The sequence below is a fragment of the Metarhizium brunneum genome, chromosome 7 (assembly GCF_013426205.1).
Source record: "Metarhizium brunneum chromosome 7, complete sequence".
In the NCBI taxonomy this organism is placed as follows: domain Eukaryota; kingdom Fungi; phylum Ascomycota; class Sordariomycetes; order Hypocreales; family Clavicipitaceae; genus Metarhizium; species Metarhizium brunneum.
In genome coordinates, this window is record NC_089428.1 from 148,171 (window position 1) to 171,677 (window position 23,507).

General features: G+C 49.0%; 7 protein-coding genes across 7 annotated transcripts; 3 read left to right on the plus strand and 4 right to left on the minus strand.

The window, feature by feature from the left end:
- Positions 1–305: 305 nt before the first annotated feature.
- Positions 306–1,615, minus strand: ACTTS2 (Trans-enoyl reductase ACTTS2; the record flags this gene model as incomplete). Its single annotated transcript, XM_014684120.1, has 4 exons — positions 306–755; positions 822–906; positions 961–1,240; positions 1,342–1,615. The coding sequence occupies 4 exons, from the start codon at positions 1,613–1,615 to the stop codon at positions 306–308; spliced, it is 1,089 nt and encodes a 362-aa protein (XP_014539606.1).
- A 4,357-nt stretch (positions 1,616–5,972) lies between these two features.
- G6M90_00g106170 (uncharacterized protein) lies at positions 5,973–7,371 on the minus strand (the record flags this gene model as incomplete). Its single annotated transcript, XM_066131699.1, has 2 exons — positions 5,973–6,932; positions 6,979–7,371. 2 exons carry the CDS (start codon positions 7,369–7,371, stop codon positions 5,973–5,975), a joined length of 1,353 nt encoding a protein of 450 aa, XP_065988005.1.
- Positions 7,372–9,277: 1,906 nt separating this feature from the next.
- On the plus strand, positions 9,278–10,547 carry G6M90_00g106180 (uncharacterized protein; the record flags this gene model as incomplete). Its single annotated transcript, XM_066131700.1, has 3 exons — positions 9,278–9,331; positions 9,400–10,074; positions 10,485–10,547. The coding sequence occupies 3 exons, from the start codon at positions 9,278–9,280 to the stop codon at positions 10,545–10,547; spliced, it is 792 nt and encodes a 263-aa protein (XP_065987914.1).
- Positions 10,548–12,820: 2,273 nt separating this feature from the next.
- On the minus strand, positions 12,821–13,870 carry G6M90_00g106190 (uncharacterized protein; the record flags this gene model as incomplete). Its single annotated transcript, XM_014684123.1, has 2 exons — positions 12,821–13,311; positions 13,369–13,870. 2 exons carry the CDS (start codon positions 13,868–13,870, stop codon positions 12,821–12,823), a joined length of 993 nt encoding a protein of 330 aa, XP_014539609.1.
- A 1,293-nt stretch (positions 13,871–15,163) lies between these two features.
- ESYN1 (Enniatin synthetase) lies at positions 15,164–18,165 on the plus strand (the record flags this gene model as incomplete). The annotated part of the gene is made up of 3 exons (XM_014684124.2): positions 15,164–17,897; positions 17,997–18,034; positions 18,094–18,165. 3 exons carry the CDS (start codon positions 15,164–15,166, stop codon positions 18,163–18,165), a joined length of 2,844 nt encoding a protein of 947 aa, XP_014539610.2.
- Positions 18,166–18,547: 382 nt separating this feature from the next.
- sdnM_1 (Transcriptional regulator sdnM) lies at positions 18,548–20,008 on the minus strand (the record flags this gene model as incomplete). The annotated part of the gene is made up of 1 exon (XM_014684125.1): positions 18,548–20,008. The coding sequence occupies one exon, from the start codon at positions 20,006–20,008 to the stop codon at positions 18,548–18,550; it is 1,461 nt and encodes a 486-aa protein (XP_014539611.1).
- A 1,698-nt stretch (positions 20,009–21,706) lies between these two features.
- lepI (O-methyltransferase lepI) lies at positions 21,707–22,511 on the plus strand (the record flags this gene model as incomplete). The annotated part of the gene is made up of 2 exons (XM_014684126.1): positions 21,707–22,127; positions 22,195–22,511. The coding sequence occupies 2 exons, from the start codon at positions 21,707–21,709 to the stop codon at positions 22,509–22,511; spliced, it is 738 nt and encodes a 245-aa protein (XP_014539612.1).
- Between the last annotated feature and the right edge of the window lie 996 nt (positions 22,512–23,507).

Consider the following 23,507-nt stretch of genomic DNA (forward strand, 5'->3'; position numbering starts at 1 on the left):
AGATAAACATAATACACCCACTGTTTGTATACCATGATAGAAGACGCTGGGTTCGCTTTTGAGATGGTGTTGTAGTTTTTGGCCAGCGTGGATTTGCTCTTGTCCAGCCACTTGGGAAGTCTTGCACCGCCTGTTCGAAAGTCAACAATATTCAACGTCGCCCAAGAAACTGTTCCAAAACCTCGGGGAATAATGGGACGTTGACAACATATTCTTTCATTCAGACATCATTCATTTGACAATGACGGCTAGGGTTGACAGCAGTAGAACCTAAACTTGTCTATGAAGGTGAAAAGAGCACCGCTCTACTGCGGCCATGGGGTTTCGTCAACACGATACAGAAGCTTGTATCCACTGATCCTGCCCTCCTTCATGTCCTTCATGCCATCAAGCACCCCAACCAGACCACCAGACCTGACTTCACGTGGGTGTTCGGTCCATTTGCCCTCACCCCAAAGCTTCTCCACGACGGGGAAGAACGTGGTGGCAAACTCGTAGTATGTAGGCTGCGCTTCCCAGTGCTTGCCCTCAAAGATGTACTTCTCGCCCGTGATACCGTAGACGAGGAAGAAGATGGACTCGACATCCGAGCGGGGGGCGTCGTGCTCTCCCAGGAGGTTCACGTAGGTCCCTCCTTTGCTGCTGAGTGCCTCGGCGCTAATCTTGGCAGAAGACTCCTTGCTGACGGTATCCAGAACCTTGATGAGCTTGTCGTCGGTCGCCTTGCGAATGTCTTCTCCCACGGTCGGAGAGTGCTAGGCTAGAATTAGCAATCGTTTACAAGGACAAAATGCCAAGGCACAAAGAATGGACCATCATACATAGTCAAATACCAAATCGGCGCCACGGCTCTTGGCAAGGTCGAAATGCTTGGGCGACGCGGTTGTAATGACGGTGTATCCAGCCCTGAATAAATTAGCTTTCAAGATTCGCACCGCGCCATACATGTATGGAACTTACATCTTTGCAAACTGAATGGCAATTGTTCCAGTGGCAGTTGAGCCTCCATAGATCAAAACAGTCTTGTTATCGTCTTGGCTCGCTTTGGCGGTTTGGATGGCTTCGAGTCCCGGGAATGGTATCGAGAGGAACTTGAACAATCCAAGGCCCATGGTGCCGACAGCACAGGGTATAGATGCGGCCGCCTCCCATGGTACGTTGTCGGGAACACGTATGACTGTATCGCCCTTGTTTATAATGAATTTTGCGAATGCTCCCGTCTGCGGTCTAGCATCATTCCCTATTCCATTGCATACATGTTAGCCTTCCCGGGACAGCCCTAATAAATGACGCCCATATATCGTCTAAAAGAAAGTCGTCGTTGGCATAAACTCGACTCACCTCCGTGAGCAAAGCCCGCGACCCTGTCGCCTTTTTTGAATGCCTTTTTCACTTTTGGCCCAATTTCTTCGACTGTTCCTGCCCAGTCACATCCGACCAGCGTGCCATCATCACCCGGGGCATCAAGCGTTGTCCAGTCAGTAGGATTTACAGCCACCGTAACAACGCGAATAAGCAGATAGTCATCGGGTAATGTTGGCACGGGGATGCGCTCAAACGCCGCTACACCGGTAGCCTTGCGAATCAGTCCGTAATTGGTTTCACTGATGGCCATGATGTACACTTCGCCAAATTCAATCGAGGTCAAATTTAACCAAGTAATTCATTCACGTGTCGGCCGTCAGATGGGAGAGGGGCAAAAAGTACGATTAAATACTTTCAAAATAAAGTTGGAATTCTTAATTTGTAAGCACTTGCTGTTGTTCATGTCGTTGCGTCAATGTACTGCATTAGATCGGCGAGCTGAAGCCAATCGCCGAGGCCGCCGAGGGGAGCATTACATGCAGATCCTTGTTTTGCGCTCACGAGTGGGTTGTAGTGCGGGGTCTGGTCGCATAATATATGGTGTCTGATTGAAATAAATAAGAATTGATGTAACACGAGGTGGAATGCATTTGCCAGCAGTTCCATCGTTTGCTCTAGACCCCCCCAATCCACGCCCCAGTTGGAACATTGGGCTCAGAGTTAGTGCTTACATTGCTTGGACGGGCCGCCAAGAACTGGTCTAGGTTCCATGTTGTCTCGGGGTCTCTGAGCCGCCTAAGTTGCTTGGTAGAATTGGAGCAGTCGTGTCAATGTTGCAAAAAGGGTTACTGCATGGCCAAACGTTGGGTGCTCGACCCTTCCCGCGTTGGCCAACATTGTCGAGCTTATCGCCTAGTATAGCAATCATATTACGCCATGCTGGAAAGCTGGCATCTCATGCAGAGAGTAACGTAGTCACTTATCTGGACGCAAGCCGACTCGGCCGGTCAACATGGTGCTAAAAACACCGCGGCAGAGCACAGAAGCAGCATGTCAGCAAGTATGCGAGGCGACTGTTGAGACTCATCAAGATGTTCCGATACAGGAAAGCATACTGGCCCAGACGGCAATGAAGTTGAGTCCAACTTTTCTCTCTTGACAAGCACTACATCAGCCAGATAGTAGACTACGATCAATTTAGTCTTGTATACATAGCTTCTATATAGAGCATTTAAAGGCGGTTTCATTTCTTATTAATACTCTAAATAGACACCGCCTCTCAAGCTCCAAGGTGTGTTCTAAGAGAAATTGTGGTGTATAAACAGGCAAGCTTTGAAGAACACCAAGGTAGCGAGAAAATCCGACGATGCTAAATGACGTTAAAAATTATTCCCAACTCCCACTTATATCTTCTCAGCATTTATCTTGTTGTGCTCGTCGTAGAGTAGCGTGACACTATTTGGTACCCACCCCAATAATTCCTTCGTAGCGCAAAAGAGATACTGTAAATACCGCCGCACTGACACCTTGGCCCTATCGTGGTTGTAGCCAAATCTGCCTTGCCTCTCCCCAAAGAGTGACAGAACTTGCCATCGACGAAGTATCGACTTGCATTTTGGACATGCCTGGGGCTCTGTACCGTCGTGATAGCGGGTATCTAGCCTGTTAACCAAGAAGATCTTATGCAGACACGTAATCAAATACGTGCCAAACTATGCTTAGATTGGTCACCGCTGATGTGAGTCCTACATCCCAGGCAGTCAAACCAACGGCATCACAACAACAAACCCCAGGAGAGGTAGGGGGTGTGGAAGGATAGTTTGCCCAACTCATGTTAGGTACAATAAATTGTTGATTTGGAGGGCTCGATCAGCTTATCCGGCACTCCTTCTACCGTGTGATCTTACATGATAGTTACTGCGTTTTTTTAGATTCCTCATCAATAACGTCAGCTCATTCGTCGGTTCTTCTATATGTGATGATAATATATATGATAGTGTATAGAAACCACCCGGTAATCCAACAAGGACAGGTTGTATCGCTCCTTGCAGTAAAGAAAGGCAGACTTAAGCCGCGTTAAGGCATAATAGGGTAATATAGACGAGGTTCTAGATGGAATCACCTTTAGAGGTTACACAGTATATATGTGACATATTCTACTTTGCTTAAAGTGGGAAATAGACGCATGCTTCGTTACGCAACCATAATTGTAAGACAGCACGCGGCAAGCATGGAACTATGATACACGTGAGTACCTAGGCAGTGCTCTAATACTTAAAGAACTCATTCCCCTTGCTTTTTATTAGAAATGCTCTCTACTCAGCAATAAACGCTTGTCCTGGCTTTCTTTGTGCAATCATAAAATGTCTTTCCGCATCAAACAGGTTGCTACTAGGTCGCGGGGTACTTATGGCAGTCAGCCAATGCATTTCCCCGATATCGAAGATTCAGACTCAGAGTTCGAGACCAACTCAAACTGCTCCCGTGCTCAGGGGAGGTCACTATCCCCTGAGCTTCACCGTACGCCTACTAGCGGGGAAGATACAGCGATGGCTAATTCTTGTTGTCATAATGCTGACGACGTCAACACGAAGAAGGACGATAACCACTGCGACGATAACCATGATGACAATTATATTTCACATTCAGAATCAGGATCTACTCCAGATACACGCTCAGCATGCCACGTAGCTCGACTCTCACAGGGCCTAATTACAGACGGAAGTATCGAAAATACGACGGCTAAAGTAGAGAGAGGTGGCAAAATCAGGAAGGAACGTGGACTGAAAAAGGGCGAGAAGTTGAGACGCAAAGGACTACACCTGTTGTGATGTCCAAAAATCGCAATTTGACCCTGGCATTAGGAAGGAAGTAGGTGGCGAAAAGTACCAGGGTGTTATTATGTAAAGACAATCACGGCACATATTACTGCGGTTGGTTTTCTGGCCGTTTGCCTGTTTTAACTGGCTTGAATCTAAGCTGCGTGGCCTTTACCTCGACGATATCGGAGTAGATCTACTCAAGGCGTGCCAGTTAGCGTGACCAGCTCGATAGACCAACGTAAGAGTCACTTAGGTACACGCATAAATAGTTGACGCCTTTCCCGCTATCGGTTAAAACTCTGTCTTCTACACTACACCCCGAAAGAAGTCAGATTCTCACTACTCGCTGTGTTCTACTTTGCCCAAACATTTCGAAGGCTTTGCAAACTAAACTAGCCATAATAGTTTATTGTGGCCACTTAGGAGTCAAGCGGCATTTTATTTCTGCATTGAACCTTTTGTTCAGCTTCCTTTTGAAATTACTACAAGAGCTGAATACAACACACTAAGACTATATTGCATCTTGCTTGATAGTCTCGAAGCCAAGACGTAAACCCTACCTGGCTTTCCAAGTGGTTATTGGTACGCCACCCTTTCTATGCAGCACTAGTAGGAGAGGGATTTGGGTCTGTTTATTTCTACTTCTCCGCCAACTAAATAACCACAGGCCACCTAGTGGTTAGGCAGCTTGACGCCTGTTATGATGAAGTCTTTACAATGCATACTATAACACTAGCTGGTCAAGTAACCTAAAATGGCCCTATACGAATTTCCTTGGAGGTTAACTCAAGATTGCTAAGTGGCACAGCCTTCCGATTTCAGGGTTACGGTCGAACTGAGCTTTCGGCTATTACCTATCAACAAAGCTCTACCAATCTAACATAGACTTTTTGCAAAGCGACGTTTTTGCTGTACGCAATAGAATGGAATTCGGCCTGAATCTATCGATATCTCTCAGTAGTACACTCGTAACAGGACACAGGGCAGTAATAAGGACAACGGGTTGACACAGAGCATCAACGAGGAGTACCGATCACTTGACGCAATCGACCGAGGAGGGTTTTCTTTTGTATAGTAGACATGGCTTCAGTGGCTTGAATTTTATTCATTACTTTATTTTCTGTTTTTGTTTCAAGGAAGCATGCAACAGTAATGGCAATCATTCTCAGAGGCTAAAGAATATACAAGCCGAGTCAAAGAGGTCGCGACATCGAGACGCCCATCGGCGATGGTGAGCACCAGTTTCGGCCAATTTATCAGTAGAATTCATTCGACGAGAGGAAATGTCGGTTAGAATCTTTTCGAATATAACACAGAGGTCCATCGAAGCAGATTATTGGTCTTCCGTTAAGTCGCTGTTTGGGGAGAGAAGGTGGTAATAGCGTGGCAGATTTGCATCTACATATCCGCCAGGATACACATGCTATGAGCCTTCTGAATAGGCTCATGAGATGCGTATCCAAGGACTTTACCGACCGTCTCGCCAAGTAATACATCATGGAATAAGTGCCACTCAGTTGGAGAGGGTCTATCTGGGCAATATAAGCAATTGACTTTCAGGTAGTCCGGAAGAATTGGGACAGACCATTTCTACCGTTGTTTTAAGTTAACGTCCTCTTCTGCGGTGACTTAGTCCGTTTCACCCGAGGCTGAAGGTCCAGAGACAGTTCGTCCGCGGAAGTTTCCGATTCGTAGACTGGCAAGTCATGGGGCGCGGCATTTAAAACCGTTTCTCGGCTGGTGATAATTGTTTCGGCGGCGGATGCATCACTCTCAAAGCTCAAGCCTAATCCGTCCACCGATGTTGAAGTAGTTGGGCCACCACGTACCCTCTCGTTTGCTTCATTAATTTGCGTTATCTCTTTGACGTTTGGCCCAATCTCTACCATTCCGGAATGCGGTAGCCCCTTGGCGGAAAGCATCGCGGTTACCGGTCACGCTCCAAGAGTTTATTTGCGTCATCACGAAGCCCGGTTGTGCACCATTAATCAACGGTGGTATAGGATGAGTGGTATACATTTTAATTGTTCCGCCGTGGTATAGAGAGGTTAGCGTATATGCTTTGTTGTCATATTTTTGCTCTGGTTGCTTGTATGACTGCAAACAATGTAATCCCCTTGCTCCAAGAGCACCGTCGTAACTTGCTTGCCGGGTCGCAACTGCCAAGCTGCCATCCGGCCCCTTTGTTTGAAACAGATAGTTTGGCACAATAGGAAGGTCATGCTGCGTGGATGGTACAATGTAGTTGCTTAACTCTCGACGAACAGTCCTGTGAAGCTGCTCAGGGTGGGCGCCATAATACAGATCAGGGTTTCCAGGTACAAGTGTTCCATCAGTCAAATGCTCCAGGTTTATAAATGGTATCTCGCCAGCGATACATTTCTTGTCCCTAACATCTCCTTTGATAATAGGAATAACATTTATAGTAACCTCTCTCTCCTTAGCTGCCTGCGCGTCAGCCCGCTCGAACTTGCGAAAGTCTTCGCTCGAGAACTTAGACGGCGATAAGGATGCCCTAGGTTGGGCCAACACCTGGCGGATCTCGTCCATATTATCGGGCTCTTGCGGTAAGCGGCCATCTGGGTATCCATAACCATGGGGTAGAATGTTATGATCGATAAGGTGCTGCTGGAACGCGCGATCGTACGGGCCCGTGGTCTTTGTGCTGGTCGTTTTCGGCGTGGTGCTACTCTTCGTTGGCGACTGCGAGCTCCTCTTCGTCGATGACCGTGACCCTCTTTTGCGTCGGCCAAGACTTGACTGTCCAGAGCTTATGTTGTTATTGACAGCTGCAGGAACAGAAAACTACCGGACGTTAAAATTGAACTCTAAACGTTGGGTTCTTACATACTCCTCTTAAATGGCTTAGGTCCGGGCCACCGTACCTTGCAAAGACCTTAACGGACTTCAAAGAAGTTGGCGAATAGGTATCGACAACTTGACCGACGGCAATGATAGAGTGTGGACGTGGTCGAAGGCTTCTTCCCGTTCGGGTTTCACCTGGCGGGCGAGAGCCTTGGGTGCTCTGTCCGTCTAATGCTCGAAGTGCGTTCCGCGTCAGAGGTATCTTTGATAATCTTTCCCAGAATTGCGTTGGGGGAAACTCAGGATGACGAAGCTTTTGCTTCTTCGGCTGGTTCAAGACGGCGTCTGGCGTTTCGTGGGAACTTGGGAATCGTTGACGCTTGCGCGAGCTTGGACTGCTTGATTTTCTGCATAAAACTTGCGATGCTATCATCCTCATATGTGCTCGCCATAAGTAGTGGTGAAGGCATTGAACTCGTCGCTTTTTAAGTTGTTTTAACGAAGCTGAAGTCCGAGGCATGTGCGGGCCGCGGTCGTGATTTGGTCTCGAGGCGGGTGTATGATCACTTCAATGTTGCTGATTGGCTTACCACCCAGCTCTGGCGCGACGATGCCTCGCCCCTTATTTTGCTGGAGCGTTCTTGGCCAATCATGGCTAAGCGCCGAACTCACCTGAGGTCCCAACTGGTGTATCTACCCTGAAGCGTCTGGTGAAGTGATTCAAGTTCAGTCGCTGAATAACTGCGAGCTGGACTCTATTGGGCGAGTGCAGAATCTAACGCAAGAATCGTTGCTGGGCGTCCCAATAGCCAAGTGGCGACGCTCCTGCGGGAGCCCGTAAGCCCAGACACATTAGTCAGCCACATTCAATTCGGAGCTAGGACAAATAAAATACGCGTAAACTCTTCCAAATAAACCTCCTAATTTCTTCCTTGGTATTCTCCTTCCTGCTCCTAAACCACCATTTTTTCTGGCAACTGTCTATGAACGCGTAGGCTAGACCGCCTTGGACCGTTTTTTTTTTAGCGCAATCACGATGCGCCGGCTCTAGCTTGTCTGCACACTGCCTGAAAGCCTCATTGGATTTTGTGGCCTGTTCTTCAGCTTCGCGCTGGCAGTTATCTGCGTAGATGCTCAGGCCGTCTTCTCCAAGGACACCCACTATACATGCTCCCGCTTCTTGGGTGGTACTGGTGAGATTAATTTTACATAGACCTATTGACATCTCCCTGGCGTGTACACTGGTCATTCGGGTAAAAATCCCGCCCCTGTTGTTTGTTGCATACTCATTGGCAGCGTCATCGTGCTTCTTTACACACGGGCGCCACCCCTGGTCAAGATCGACGTTGGATTGAGCACGGCACTCCTGAACGGTGGAAGCCACTTTCCACTTTTGGGATTATCGCCGGAGTCATTTGCGGCTTGACGAGCATACCAGACAGGTTTGCGGCGTCGTTCCAGTTCAAGCTGGAGCTCGACTCAGGCGTGGTTGTATCATCTTGGCCTCGGACAGTCAGGCTCCGACTAGCAGGGCGCATCGCCACTCCAGAAAGGGGCTAATAAGTACAGTGTGCTTCATGTCAAATATCTTTTAAAATCGATGGGTGAAATTTAATGACTGAGTGTAGCGGCTAGCTAATTGTGTGAGAATATCAGATAATAAAGGCAACTTAGATAAACTAGGTCAGGCTTATGGTATTCCTTGATATGTTATTTTAGGCATTAATTTGCCCGTCTCTCCGTCTGGCCTTATGTGCTAATAGCCTATAATGCGTATACGCAATTCTGTTTATAACTTTATACCTAAAACAATCTTGAGTTATAATCTTGCTTCCGATTTTATGCTGATTGGGATTTTTAAAGACTAGGCATCAATCCACATTTATTTACTCTACAAAGAGTATTATTACTGTTCATACCTTGTATTATTATCTTATATATCGTGACCTTTAACGTGGGCAAGCAGGATATGTATATAGCTAACGCTAGCAAATTCAGGCAGCTTGGATAATGCGCATAACGTCATGTGGAGCAGCCAAGTGCGCCTTAAATTAAAGTTGCTTGTTGTGGTTCTTTGGGGCTATTTCTTTTATAGTAACCCATGACTTGCAGTGTATGCATAGTCTTGGTATTATCTTGATACACCTTACTCGGATTAGTAAAACGGAGGTCTGGGGAAGACGGCAGCCAGGGCAGTATTTCCAAGGAGGCAATGCTAATTGACTGTTTGGTAGTTACTGTACCAGTTGCTCTTTGACAATTTAGCCGCCGCGCTTTGTATTCTTAGATTGAATGTTAGTATTTTGACACCAACGGATCATTTTAATGTTGGTTCTGTGTCAAAAATGCGTCATCCCGTACATCTGCCCACACCGCAGGCGGTTGAGTCGAGTAGATTGGTAACGATTCGAGATACCAACCTCGAATCACGCCTCCTACCGACGCCCCTCGGCTACAGAAACTCTAGCTTGCAGTTCATACTAAACCAGAGCACGCCATAACCGAGTTCTGGGAGCACGTGCTCCGCCTAAAGGTCTTCCCCGGTAGACAGTCGTCCCTTCCCTCCCAGCAACCGCCCACGGGTGATGCCAACGATCTTCGTCGCGTCAACGTATTAGTGAGGAATATTGAGGATGATACTGTTCTGCTCCTTCTCGAGGCTAAAAGAGCCAATGCTACTCGCGACCAGATTGAAGCCGTTGAATACCAAGCCTTCACCGCCTGCTGCGCCCATCTCTTTCAAACGCAGGAACAGGCCATCTCGGGAATGACATGTGTTGATTCCAAGGCCAGAATATGGGCGTGCAAGCGCAATGACGACTACGAAACACCATTTTGGCCACCCGGAGATGAGCTCTCGGAAATTGGCCAAGACGCCGAATATTCCACTCGCAGTAAGGAGCTCGTGGAAGCCCTTGAGCATGTCAAGAAGAACCCTATTCCAGACAAGGTCATCTTTGAGAACACACCGTCGCTAAGACCACTTTCCGCTACGTCGTACGGGATTACGGTTAATAGGTTCGAGAACCGTGTATACCAGTGTCGCAGAGTGGTCGATGGAGCCCGCGTGAATATGCCGGAAGGGGGTTGGTGTCAGTGTACCATCTTCTCATTAGGGACTCTCTACCCATGTTACTGTTGGGTAAGTGAATCGGAGACGCAATACTTAGCCTGGTCGTTGGGTTGTGAGGAGGCTTGAGGGCAGTAACGAGAAAACGGCGTCATCGAAACTTCGAGGTTAGCACCCTAGGATAGTTTGTAGTCTCATCAGCGTTCATCAGCAATTACTGTCAATCTAGTTTCGTATAGGGAGAACCAGAATTCAAGTTCGCCTTGTAAACGAAAGCACGTCCAATCCCCGCTACTGTGACTATGCTCTTGTCTTTCCGTACAGGTAACCGTTGTTGCCTGTAGCAAACCAGAGATTCCGGGATGTGCATACGACTGGCGACGAAAGCAGATGCAAACTGGCTTTTGGTAGTCTTCGGATCGATCGATGCCTACACGACACTGCCCAAGTGACCGTTGCGCACCATTATTGAACTCCAATAGAATTCCCAGGCAAAATCCGTTGTCATTATCGTTAAACAACCTAATGCGGCTGGTGCCATTTAGGGGGCTTAATGAGAAGCAAGCATCCCGGAAAGGAGGGGTTTTCTCGATAAGCGGGCACCGAAAGGGATCGATTGGTAGTTTGTCATCCTTTTCTGTGGTATGGGCACCGATAACAGAAATAGGTCTCAACTGCGAAGTGTTGTATATAATTGTGGATGGGGGTGACTTGCTTAATACCAAGTACCTTGCTTCCTGCGAGTATGTGAAGCCAACAACCACATCACCGGCAAGTTTCATGCGCAACTGCGATAATCAGCTTCCCGTTGCTTCCGGATCTCCTCCTATAATGAACTCACAACTAAGCAGATACATCCTGCGGAACTTTTGTCCACCATTCTTGCACCTAGCAAAGCAATATAGTCCTCTCCTGAGATCGGGATATATACCCAGGTGACTGATGCTTGACGTCGTCGCGACAAGAGCTGATATGTTGACTGTGCAGAGGGTGTTCTCCGTGTGTGGGCATGAATAGCGTAGATTTCACCAAAGCAGAAGAAGAATGTAATGCCCGTTGTCTGGCTTAGTTGTATAGTTCTCAATTGTGTGGAGTGGGAGAGGCCCGCCGGATGGAAGGAGCACCGGTTTAAGGCGGGAGGCGACGGCGTATCCCAAACCTGGAGTCCATGATTTATATTGGGTAGTTCCAATCGCAAACACCCAAACTGAATATCAGTAAGTCTCTTGGTTTGGGTCAGCTATAAGAACGGATTATGTACCTTGAGGTGGGCAATGACGCCTTCAATATCTCTCTCTTGCAGTACAACAAACAGCAAGTTCTCGGTCCGCCAGCCTTGAAAGGCCGGGTACTCGGGGAGTCTCTCGACCTTCTTGATTCCCCAGGAATCAATTGTCAAACGAAGGACTGGTAGGTGATTGATGGCGTTTGAGGTTGTTAGCTGGCTACCCCGATCCCATGAAACAACAGCGCAAAGTGGAACCGAGCGTCGCTCTGATGACAATATGGGCAATCGTGGGGCAAGCTCGGAGGCCGAGTTATACCGCCAAAATAGACTGGTAGCTGAATACAAGTAGACGATGTGAAGCACTTCTCGTGGCAGCAATCTCAATCTTGAGATGCCGAGGTCCTCCAACTTGGAGAAGTCTAGTGCGACATTCGTTTCTTGAAGATGAAAATGGGGTGTACAGCGCCATGGAACCCGCCAGGCTGTGATGATCCAAAATTGTTCCAAGTACTTGTCCAGCAGGCACTTTTGTTGGACAAGATCGAGGCAGTCTGAGTGTACAGTCGAGGATTCGGCGGACATGGCACAGCGGCTGCAACCAGGTTTTCGGCACAGTTGTACCCCGAATGTATTCGGAAGGAGATGGCCGTAGTCGGGGAAGATGAATGAACCAATGCGACGGGAAAATGCTGTCGAGTCGACGTTGCCTCGGACTGGGAATTTTATGTGCCAACTTGGTTAGAGGTAGAGAGACGAAACAAAGGAGCAAGAAACTGGCGCTTACGCAAAGAAAATGGTTCGCCGATTTCCATGAGCCCGCCACAGATTCCGCAGTGTGGCCTAAGGCCGTAGTGATCAACAGCCGCGTCGAGAGGCGGCATCCTAAATGACGAAGTAATGGAAGTCGAAGATGCAAGCAAGCTTCAATGGTCCAACTACGTTCAACGCTGGTGGAGAGCTGTGGTGGAGATGTCTGGTACAGACATGGAACATTGAAGGAAAATGTCTCGTAGAGTGATATTCGCTAAAGCGGGCCCAATACCAGGGACGCAAATATTGGTAACTTGCATTTATTGCAATTATATATGTTAATCCACCATATGAGTTGTGACCCTAATAGCCAAAACAATCTTGTCCCTGCATATTCTGGCTGGAGCTCTTTCGACAAACCTACCATTTCCCATTCTAAACCTCTAGATGGCCCCGAACGTGGAATTATTGCCGTCGACCACCTTCCAACATGAATACCTCGAGTCCAGCAACGAATACTCTGCTTTGTTATTACCAAGCTTATTGTCCTTGGCACGCCGAGAACACGGGCGCATTTAGAGGAGAGCAGAGCAAATATACAAAGACAGGTCAAGGGACCTGCCACAATCCGAGCAGAATTAGCCCAGCTAGCCAACATGTCATTCAGCGACACGACGACATGAAGAATACTGAACTAGTAACTTTGATTGCTGAACCAGCTCATTGACTGCCAGCGTACCAAAAGCTGTTTTTGAGCATTTTGAAGGAACTCTAGAGCTTGCTAGCCTGCCGTTGGATTTGCAAGATGAGCGACAGGCATCACCTATTTCTGCTCCTGGCTCATCTCGGTGCTATCACAACATTAGTCATATTTCCAGCGACAAAAGCTTCGAGGTTCAATTTCTGCGCGAGAAGCACATTATCGATTGACCGTTTCGAGTACCATGCCGTATGCGGCGAAAGGAGCAGATTTGGAATCGTCGGGTCAAGCAGAGGCGAATTGGCCGTGGTCGCCGGTTCGATTTCGTAGACATCGGTCGCCGCACCGCCAATCTGGCCCTTCCGGAGCGAGTGGGCGAGAGCCAGCTCATCAATAATGCCCCCGCGACCGATGTTGATGACTAGCGACGTCGGATCCATGGCGGCAAGCTCAGAGGTGCCTATCATGCCCTGAGTGGTTTCATTCAGAGGTGCGGCGATGACGAATATGGTGCCGAGCTTGAGGCACTGAGGAAACGGCAAACGACCAGGACGGGTTTCTTGGGCGCCTTTGCGTTCGGCGATGACAACATTCATCCCCAATGCCTTTCCTAATGACTCTATTTTCTTGCCTTTTCTCGATTTCCATTAATTGACATGCTCTGCAGGTCTTGTTGGAGAGAGCTTACCCAACGTCCCATACCCCAAGACGACCATTGTCTCCTCGGCGTTGGTTCGAGGTGGCGGTGTACTGCGCTGAAATCTAATCTGTGTGTTGCCACATGTTGCCCACGCTTTACCTGCCATGGTTATCGCGTGCATCTCCAGCAGGTTTCTCCTCAGTCCATAGTACAGCGCCAAGGCGTGTTCAGCCACGGACTCGGTGGTTTGCGCGGGAAGATTGCAGAGTCCGATTCCGAGCTCGCGAAGCGCCGTCTTGTCTATTCTATCAGTCCCCGTGCCGTTGGCGGCCACAAGTTGAAGCCTTTGAGCGCCAAGTATGCCCTCACGAGTGACCCGGGTGTCGGTGACGATGACAATCGTGGCATCCTCGATGCGGGCAGGGAGTTGGTGAGGTTCGGTCGAGGAGTAGTATGTGATGACGTAGTCAAAGTCAAATTGCGCACAAGGTGCAAAGCAATCGTCTAGAACAACAATGTTGTGCTTTGTAACGGTGGATTGACGTCGCATACTTCCGACTTGAGGACGGTGCCCGCCATGCAGTGTGTTGTTAAGCCAGTCGTAACAGCCGCATCTCTTGAATAGATCAGGATGAGGGCACCAATTGCGCAAGGCGAATGGAAGATGGCACAGCGGCGAGAGTTGGCCTGCCGTCGATCACAGGACTTTGACCCGAGGCGCTGTCAGAGTTTAGTTTCGGGTCTCCATTCGTTGAGATGTCGACAATCAGCTGATATCTTGTCTACGGGCATGCTGGGCGCAAACACTTTAGCCCTATTAGTACGGAGTATATATTATCTAGGGTGCAGCGTGTTAAAGCTCCATAATTCCAGAGATGCATAGATGTATTGGCACTTGTGGGCGGCCGGAGAAGTCCTACATGTAGATATATTCACACCAGACGGCTTGGGAGAGCGTACGGAGGAGCCGAAATACATACCAGGGTATGCAAGGGCACCTACGGGCACCCCATTGTACGAGATGGCGGAGTAATAGGTCTGGTACGAGTTGACCAGATTTTTAGGCAGGTCATGGACTGGCGGTCCGTGGCGAGCACTTGGGCCAAACATGAATAGGTCATTCTGGCATGATGAATATAGACGCCACTTCAAAGTTTCCAAATCAGCGCCACCGTCGACGCTTGGCAACACTTGGCTGGGCGTCATTTCGGGGCAGTAAGTTATGCCATTGACAGAGGCCAGGGATCCCTGGCACGCTCGTACCCTTGACAAGTCAAGTATTAACTTGATAACTACAAGGTCTTGTCCCAACATATTCCCGGTGGGTCAGGGCACTTTCCACCCTGGCAAAGATATTATCAACATGTCAACAAGGAACTCGCCGAATTCTGGAGACCAGACCTCAATCGCGCCTGCGGTCAGACTGTATACCTTGCTATAGCCCTACTAGTGCGGGCAGGGGCGGAAATATCTACACCTCACTACCAGGAGTCGGGTAGGACCTTGTACAAGCGTCTTTCCATTCTCACGGCCACAGCGTATTACAGATCCTGTGCCGCGCATTTGCATCTATTTACTTTACCTACTCTGCGAAAAAAAAAAACTGGCGTGCTCCTATCACTTCCCAAACGAGGATACCTACTTGTACTAGTACCGGGCGTTATGGCCTGATGATTCCACATTTACATGGGTGCTCCCAAAACCGGTAAAGAGAATGTTTGCACAACATCCCACTAGAAACACCAAGTATCGTAATGTGCTCAGGCCCGTTGCGAGTGTCTTGGTCTCACGCTGGACAGTGGCAAACCTCGAGAACAAACATCAAGCCTATCTGTACAGCAACATGATCTCACAGGGCAACGCGGCACCAACCAGAAGCGATCCGGCTACCACGGTCGTATCGATGCCTAGTCATGGTGATGCTGACAACCATACAACATTGGAAATGCCAACAAAGCCCACCCTCAAGGGCGTGGACTCTGAAGCCTCGGTTCGGTTCTGGCAACAGCATTTTGACGGATTGGATGCCTCTGCGTTTCCGACTGTCACGTCTTCTACGAGGGTACTACGCCAAGATGGGCTATTGGAGCATAAGATCGCCTACATGACATCGCCGACTCAACAGAAATGGTCCAACGTGGCGATTTGCCGAGCAGCACTCGCCGTGCTCCTCGCCCGATATACACATGCGCCGGAAGCGCTATTTGGCATTGTTGTCACGCATCTTGACCCGGACTCCAAGAACCAGACGGCAAAACCAGCCCAAGCCGTGGTACCTACGCGTGTGCTTTGTGCTCCTCACCAGTCTTGCTCATGTCTTTTGCAACATGTCACGGCACATGACGCCACCGTGAGTCAACTTGACCGGGCTGGTCTTGATGACATTCGCAAGGCCGGGGAATACGCGTCTGCCGCTTGTGGGTTCCAAACAGTCCTGGAAGTCGTCACAAAGGCGTCCAGCAACGAGTTACATGGTCAGGAAATTGCAACATCAGATGCATTCCACCTCTGCACGGACCGTGCCCTCTTTCTTGAGTGCCAAATGGCCGATGACTCGGCCTTCATTCGCGCGCGATACGACCAGAGCTTAATCGACGCTCGTCAGATGACTCGTTTTCTAGGACAACTAGGTTGCTTGATCAAGACGTTTTTGGGCTCTGTGGCTGATATGCCACTTGGACAGCTGCAACCACTTACACAAGAGGACCAGACAGAAATTAATGATTGGAACTCGGCGGAGCTTGAATCAAGTGACGTCTGCATCCACGACGTGATAGCTGAGAGGAGTGCCAGCAGGCCCGGTTCAACGGCCGTGTTCGCCTGGGATGGCGAGTGGACGTATGAGGAGCTCGACAGCCTCTCCTCCCGCCTGGCAGCCTATATCCAATCTCTTGGTCTAGACCATGAACAGGCCATTCCAGTATGCTTCGAGAAATCCAAATGGGTCGTCGTGGGAATACTCGCTGTGCTCAAAGCTGGCCTGGCCTTCACTCTCATTGAGCCGTCTCACCCGCCCGCGAGGATTGCGCAAATCTGCCAACAGACATCAGCCACAATTGCGCTGGTGTCGAGAATGCAGTACAATACCCTCCGAAATCTCGTATCTCAATGCATCATAGTCGACGACGAGTTTTCTCAGTCTCTGTTAGCGTATCAAGATGGATTCATATCTGTCGCAAAGCCCCAAAACTTGGCCTACATCATCTTCACTTCTGGCAGTACAGGCGAGCCAAAAGGCTGCATGATTGAGCACAGGGGATTTGCATCCTGCGCCCTGAAGTATGCTCCGGAGCTCCATATCAGCCGCAAATCGCGGTCTCTTCAGTTTGCTTCATATGCGTTTGGTGCATGCATCATAGAAATCGTAGCTACACTCATGCAAGGAGGCTGTGTCTGCATTCCCTCGGAGCAAGATCGTATGAACAACATTGCAGACTTTATAAATAACGCCGGTGTAACCTGGGCGCTGCTGACTCCTTCGTTCATCGGGGCTATTCGACCAGAAAGCATCCCGCGACTGCAAACACTGGTGTTGGGCGGAGAAGCGCTTTCGGCAGAAATAAGAGATACTTGGGCCTCGCAGGTCCAGTTGCTCTGCGGCTACGGCCAGAGTGAGACCTCGTCGATTTGCAGTGTTGCTCGAATCGACCCGGGGATGGCTGATCCGAGCAACATTGGCAGAGCTACAGGTGCCCGTCTTTGGATCACCGACCCTGATAATCCTCACCAACTGGCACCGATAGGATGCATTGGTGAGTTGGTCGTGGAAAGTCCGGGAGTTGCGCGTGGCTACATCGTTCCTCCGCCGCAAACCAAATCACCTTTTATTGCCGGGACGCCTAGTTGGCACCCTACGAGTCGGTATCTGGACCGATTCAGCTTCTATAGAACCGGCGATCTTGTACGTTACAAGTCTGATGGTACTATTGTATACCTTGGGCGTCGAGATTTGCAAGTCAAAATCCGTGGTCAGAGGGTAGACATCGGCGACGTCGAGACTCATCTGCGACAACAATTGCCCAGTGACGTGGTGGCCGTTGCCGAAGCAGTCCAACGGCCCAGCACGTCTCACAACACCATTTTGGTTGCGTTTCTAGTAGGGCTAAAGCAGAATGGACAAGACAATACCATTTCGGCAACGCGGGCGTCCATCCTAGAGCCAAGTGTGGCCCGCGACATTACAGCAAAGCTCCAGCAGCTTATTCCTCAGTATGGCATTCCATCATATTATATTCTCCTGGAACGTCTACCCACTACCGCAACTGGGAAGACGGATCGAAGAAAGCTTCGCTCCATCGGCGCCGAGCTGCTGGATGAAATGACCCAGAACATGACGTCAAAGGAGGAAACCCCCACAGACTCTCCCATCAGCAGAGAAGAGACGCTGCGGCAGCTGTGGTTTCGGAACCTCAATATTGACCCAAAGTCTCATATCCAGGCCGCCAACTTCTTCGACTTGGGGGGAGATTCCATCGCAGCCATCAAAATGGCCAACATGGCGCGGTCAGCCGGCATAGAACTGAGTGTAGCCGACATTATTCGGTACCCGGACCTTTCAAACCTTGTCAATAAAGTGAGTGTGTAGCTCTGTCTTGATCTAGACGGTATCGGACGAATAGCTAACCGTTCGCTGACGCTGGGGACTGGCGATTGTTCACCCTCGCCGCTCTGCGCAGCACACGATAAGGAGAAGCCTCCTCCGCCAAAACATGAAGTGAGTAGCGAGAACAGTGCAACTCGTGCGTCTAGACCTAACCATCTAACTCGCTATAGCCGCGTCGCAAGTTTTACAAACGTCTGTGGGGTCGCAGGTCGAAGGGGACGCCGAATCAGTCGGACGAGTAGCACATTATTTGGAAGGCTGGGTGCTACATAAATTAATGGAGATCGTAAACTATATCCCGACCCTATTGAGCTTAACTCACAGTGTTGCCCGTTGTGTTGTGACAGCCTGCCATGGTAGTTGCCAGAGTTGAGGGACCCGACTACGATTTTGCCCATGGAGTTCATCGGAATGTCTGGATTAGCAGTTGCAGTGCGGGACAAGGCTGTCCCTTTTGTTGATTGAACAAGATGACTAGGTTGAACCTATTAGATGAATGCTGCGACTTGATGAGCCTAAGAAATTGGACGGCCTAATAAATGACTCGTTCGTCTTCTCAGCGTTGCCGATATGAGTGGTCAGTTATTATTATTTACGTAGATATTATACAACAGTCCCCAAACTCTACAAACTATGCAGCTTCGGGTCCAGCCTAATAAGATCTTGCACCAGTTCCATTCCCTTGGTGGAGGCGGTAAAGTCACACCAATATCCGCCGTCGGCCTTGCACATGATCTGAGAGCCGTATCTCATGAGGAAATTATTTCGCAGACGGCGAGCTTGCCCAAACACCAGAGGCGTAACCACATCAGGAATGGTGCCAGTAGCATCGGCTCCCTTTCGAACTACCGCCGGCGCAAAATTCGCTTGATGCCATGCCCCAGACCAGTTGCTTGTGAAGAAGGCCATCTCGAGCGGTTCGCAAAAGTAGGGAAAGGCTCCTCGACGACAGGCTTCCCTCGTCACAGCCAAGTCTCGTTCAATGTTTTCCACCTTGAATGCCTCCCAGACGGCTTGGTTGTGAGCATGGGCAATCTCCAAGAGGGGAGTTTTGTTGGAAATAGGCAAGCGGCCGATGGCAAAGGTGACACAATTGTGAAGGTATGGCTTGTTTGCAGGGAGCGCTGGATGGAGTCCGCGGCCGTTGACGGCAGACGTCAGAGTCACCATTTTGGCCGATTTGCGACCTATATATGCGAATTTGGCAAGGATGCCAATCAGAATGTCTCCGTCACTTAGCGCTGGCGTGTTCTTTCCGTATCTGGCTTTTAGATCATCGTTGTGTCGATTTCGCAAGTCGGTAACCAGCGTGGAGGGCAGGAACAGTATCCGTCTGACTTCTTTAGGATGCTTTACGAGATCGGGTAGGAAGCCCAGCAATGAGGCCGCAGTCTCTGCTTTTGAGGTCACGCGGAATTTCTTCTTTCTTCGTAGTTCTTCCTGTGGAATGTCGTCGGGGCCGTTCAAGGTGCCAGGTTCGAGGTTTAGGAACGGGGCAGGTGTCTGGCCGTCCATGACTTGAAGCCAGGCAGTAACGAGGCTTCCAAAACCCATCCCATCCGATACAATATGTGGCAAGCTTAGAGCAACAACCGTGGCGTCTGCGTAGCTTGTAATGTGGGCGAGGAGGAGTGGTGTATCCGCCTTCTCGAATTGGCGTTCGACAGGCCAATCCGATGGCGTCCATTTGTTTTCCATGTCTTGGACAGACAATGATCCGAAGATGGGGGATCCATCACGAGGCAAGCTGGTGGGCAGCAGCTGAGTTGACTCTAGGGTTGCGTCTATGCTGTTCTCTGACCATTCAAATAATTTGTAACCGTGGGAAAATGTACTGGGCATACGGTACACCAAGAGCCCAGTTTCGTCCTTTTCAATCCGGGCACCGAGAATAGGTAAATGGTGTCTAATAAGTTCCCCAAGTGCGTCCCGCATCAATTCTTTGCGCAGTGTCTCACGGACAACGAAGAACATCCGGTTGCGGATATTGTCAACGGGAGGAAATCGGTCTTTTTCCTCAATAGGTATATTCTCGAAGGCGCTGTCAGACTTCGCAGTCTCTATGTCTGTCTTTTTTGTCGCCATTGTCATGTGTCGCTGCTGCTTTTGCATGCAGTTGCGCAAGAGTGTTTTGCTGCTGAGGGCTCAGGAGGAGGTCATCAACCAGGATGGTGCCTGGGATACAAGTTGATGACAACACTCTCTTCCGAAGGAAGGCGGTTAAAAATGGAAATTTTATGGGGACAATGCCTTGGACAGTCTGCTACCGTTGCGTTATATGCCAATTCAACAGAGTTCAATACGCCTTTTTGTCTCCATCTCCTCTTATATCCTACATTATGCTATAGCAATAGCTGCTCAGGCAACATACGATACCTGCCATTCATTCACTACTTCAAGTCCACGCCTTGATGCCTAATCGGTCCAGCAATGAGATTACGCGAAGACCCTGAATCGTACATGACCAGGTTTGTCAAGACTTGGTATCGAATTTAGGTTATGCAGTGGGGGCGAACAGGGGACAAATACGGCAGCAAGACAAGTTGCGCCCAGGCTTACCCACGACAGGTCCAAGGATGCCGGACTTCTTCAAGGCAGAGTTTCTTGTGCTGATATGGCCCAAGAAGTGTGGGCGGAGTAGCGACATGAAGTTAATTAGCTGTATAGGCAGGTATGGTGTCTGGTACATGTATCTTGAACCCCTGCAGCGTCCTAGGTACTTGACTAGTGCGAGTGCATTTGAAATATACGGGTAAATATTCCCTCCCCTGCTCGTCCCAGCAGGGCTATAGCAGGGTATATACGGGGAGGGGTGGCCTTTATGTGCATGTGTTGGTTTATGGCGACTAGGGCTCGACTTGGCACCAAAAGGCCTGGAGCTGTTGGACTACGCGATACAAGATCAATAAAAGCACAGCCGAGTGCCTAGGCTTCTTGGCAGCGCCCGTTTTGAGCACCTACTACTCGTCAAGTACAGTTACTATACGCAAGTTTACCGCTTCTATAAGTATACATGTCGACACTCTAGTGTATTTGACTATGCGTAGTTGATTTGAATACTGCTTGTCTATTCTTGTCCTCCTTCACGCTTATTCAACGTCACTTACGACTATCATGACCCAACCAGTTCAGCAAGTTCATGACTTGCTCGCGCAAGTGAAAGAGCTTAGCTCTCAACTAAGCTCGGCAGAGCGTGGCCAAGTCCAACATTCTCTGCTCAGCGTTTTGTCACAGTCGGAAACACCTTACGAGTATATGCTGAGATTGTCTAGATCTGTGAGACCATTGTTATGCCATCCTTTAAAGATCACGTACTGAACATTTTCTAAGCATTTGCAACTTGCTTGCATTCGCGTGGGTGTGGATACAGGACTCTTCAGAGCCTTGGTGAATAGCAGCCGTCCTATTTCATGTGCCGACCTCGGCGAGAAAACTGGTATTGCCCCAGATCTTCTCGGTAAGCATTATGTACCTCCCTTGCTTGGTGTGCTACAGTATAGGTTGGCCTTTGGAACAGTGGCATAGAGCCAAAAATATAGTGTTAACAAGAGGTTAATCCCAGGGCGACTACTACGATTTCTTGCTTCTGTGGGAGTGGTTCAGCAAACAGCAGTAGACGAATTCTCTGCAGAAACGATTACTTTGGACTTGGCCAAACCTGCGCTAGAGTCTGGCGTACATCTGCTGTAGGTTCAAGTCCTGAAAATAAGACTATAAATATGATACCTGTTGACCTGACACGAGTATCCTAGATTTGACATACATAACAAGACGTTTCAGGCCATGCCTGACTTCCTTGAAAAGCATTCCTACAGTGAGGTAAACGATGTTACAAAGGGCATATTTCAGGACGCCTTCACAACGAGCCTCTCCTGCTATGAGTATCTGGCTCAGAATTCGAAACTCCAAGGATATATGCAAGAAGCAATGAGCCTCCAAAAGCCAGAGGGCGATTGGGCGTCAGCTTTGCATATAGACGAAGCAGTTCAGAGCTGGAGCATCTCAGAACCCACTCGTATTTTGTTTGTCGACATTGGCGGTGGCCTTGGCCACCAATGCATCCGAATGCGAGAGACATATCCAGATATCGCTGGCCGGGTAATCCTGCAAGACATGCCCATCACCATCGGACGACTACCCAAGCCGATGCCTCATGGAATTGAAGCTATGGAGCATAATTTTGACAACCTTCAGCCCATCAAAAGTGAGTAGATTGCAAAACTCAACTCTGCTGTTACCATGGCTGTAGCGTTTTCTGACTTTAAGCACAGATGCCAAGTTCTACTATGTGCGAAACGTTCTCCATGGCTTACCAGACAGCAACTGCATCTCCATGTTGAAGAAGATTGCACCATCTATGAATGCGGAATCCGTGCTCGTTATTGACGATATTGTTATCCCAGATATTGGAGCTCGCAGTCAGGCATGTCAACTGGATTTCATAATGATGGCTTCAATCGCGGGCATGAAGCGAACGCGACAGCAATGGCATACTCTTCTCAAGGCTGCGGGGTTTAACGTCATGGAGATTCGAACTTATAGCGAGCCATTGCAGGACTCCTTAATCCTTGCGTCACTGGCTTGTTAAAAGTAAAAAAAATACCACGGTATCCTCTGTATGTTAGAGCGGCGGGTTGCAAGGGTTGGTGTTATCTGAAGGTGGTGAGCCCTTGGGCCAAGCAAAAATTATACATATTAGTCTACCTACTTTGCCCCTTGAATAACCATGCAACACTTCATCCAGAACCGTAGATACTCGGTCTCGTAGGGGTTCGGCCCTAGAACCTAGGAGAAATGTGAGTCTCGGATCATTGATCGAACCACTTCAAAAAGAGATTTCGGCCAAACACAATCTTTCCGACCTCGACCACTGTTGTTCTGAACTAGGGATGGCTTTGGAAGGTCTTGGGATAATTTCACTGTAACAGAGCGCAGAAAGCGTGACAGGAACTGGCAGCAGTAGGCTTTCGGCGAAGCTATCCAATCCGATGGGCATGCTGGCAGAATCATCTGGCCTGGGGGACGGGGACCGTATTAGAGCGTGGCAGGAACGAAGCAAGTAATTAGAATATATATGACGTATCCGTTTTCGCTGTGCGTTCATGGTACAAGGTGTGTCGAATAGTCGAGTCCGGGACATAACACGTGTACTTGACGATCGGATTCCAAAAATACTTTATTTCAGCAGACATTGAAGAAATTCAGTCTTATATGTAGAGAATGGCAGAAGGAAACCTTGGGCTACGAGTCAGGTCTCGCTCGTTCACTTATTATCTAAGCAGAAAGGCCTTGCACCTTTCATGCGAAATGCTTGGTGCTCTCGGGCTCGGACTCAGACAATCGCGGACGCGATGAGGTATTGTATAAATAAAGGGCCTCACTCGGGATAGTGATGCAGTAAGCTCTTTTTCAGAGAATTCTACGTAGCCTTAAGAATCGTCAAACTCTTGATCCAGGTTTTGAAAGAGCCAAGTTAACAGCGGCTTTGACGGCAACTGTTGTGCCATCTTTCCTTGGACGTTGGCCTGAATAACAACTCTAACTGGAAATACTTCCGGATATGAAGTGACTTGAAGCTTTTGTC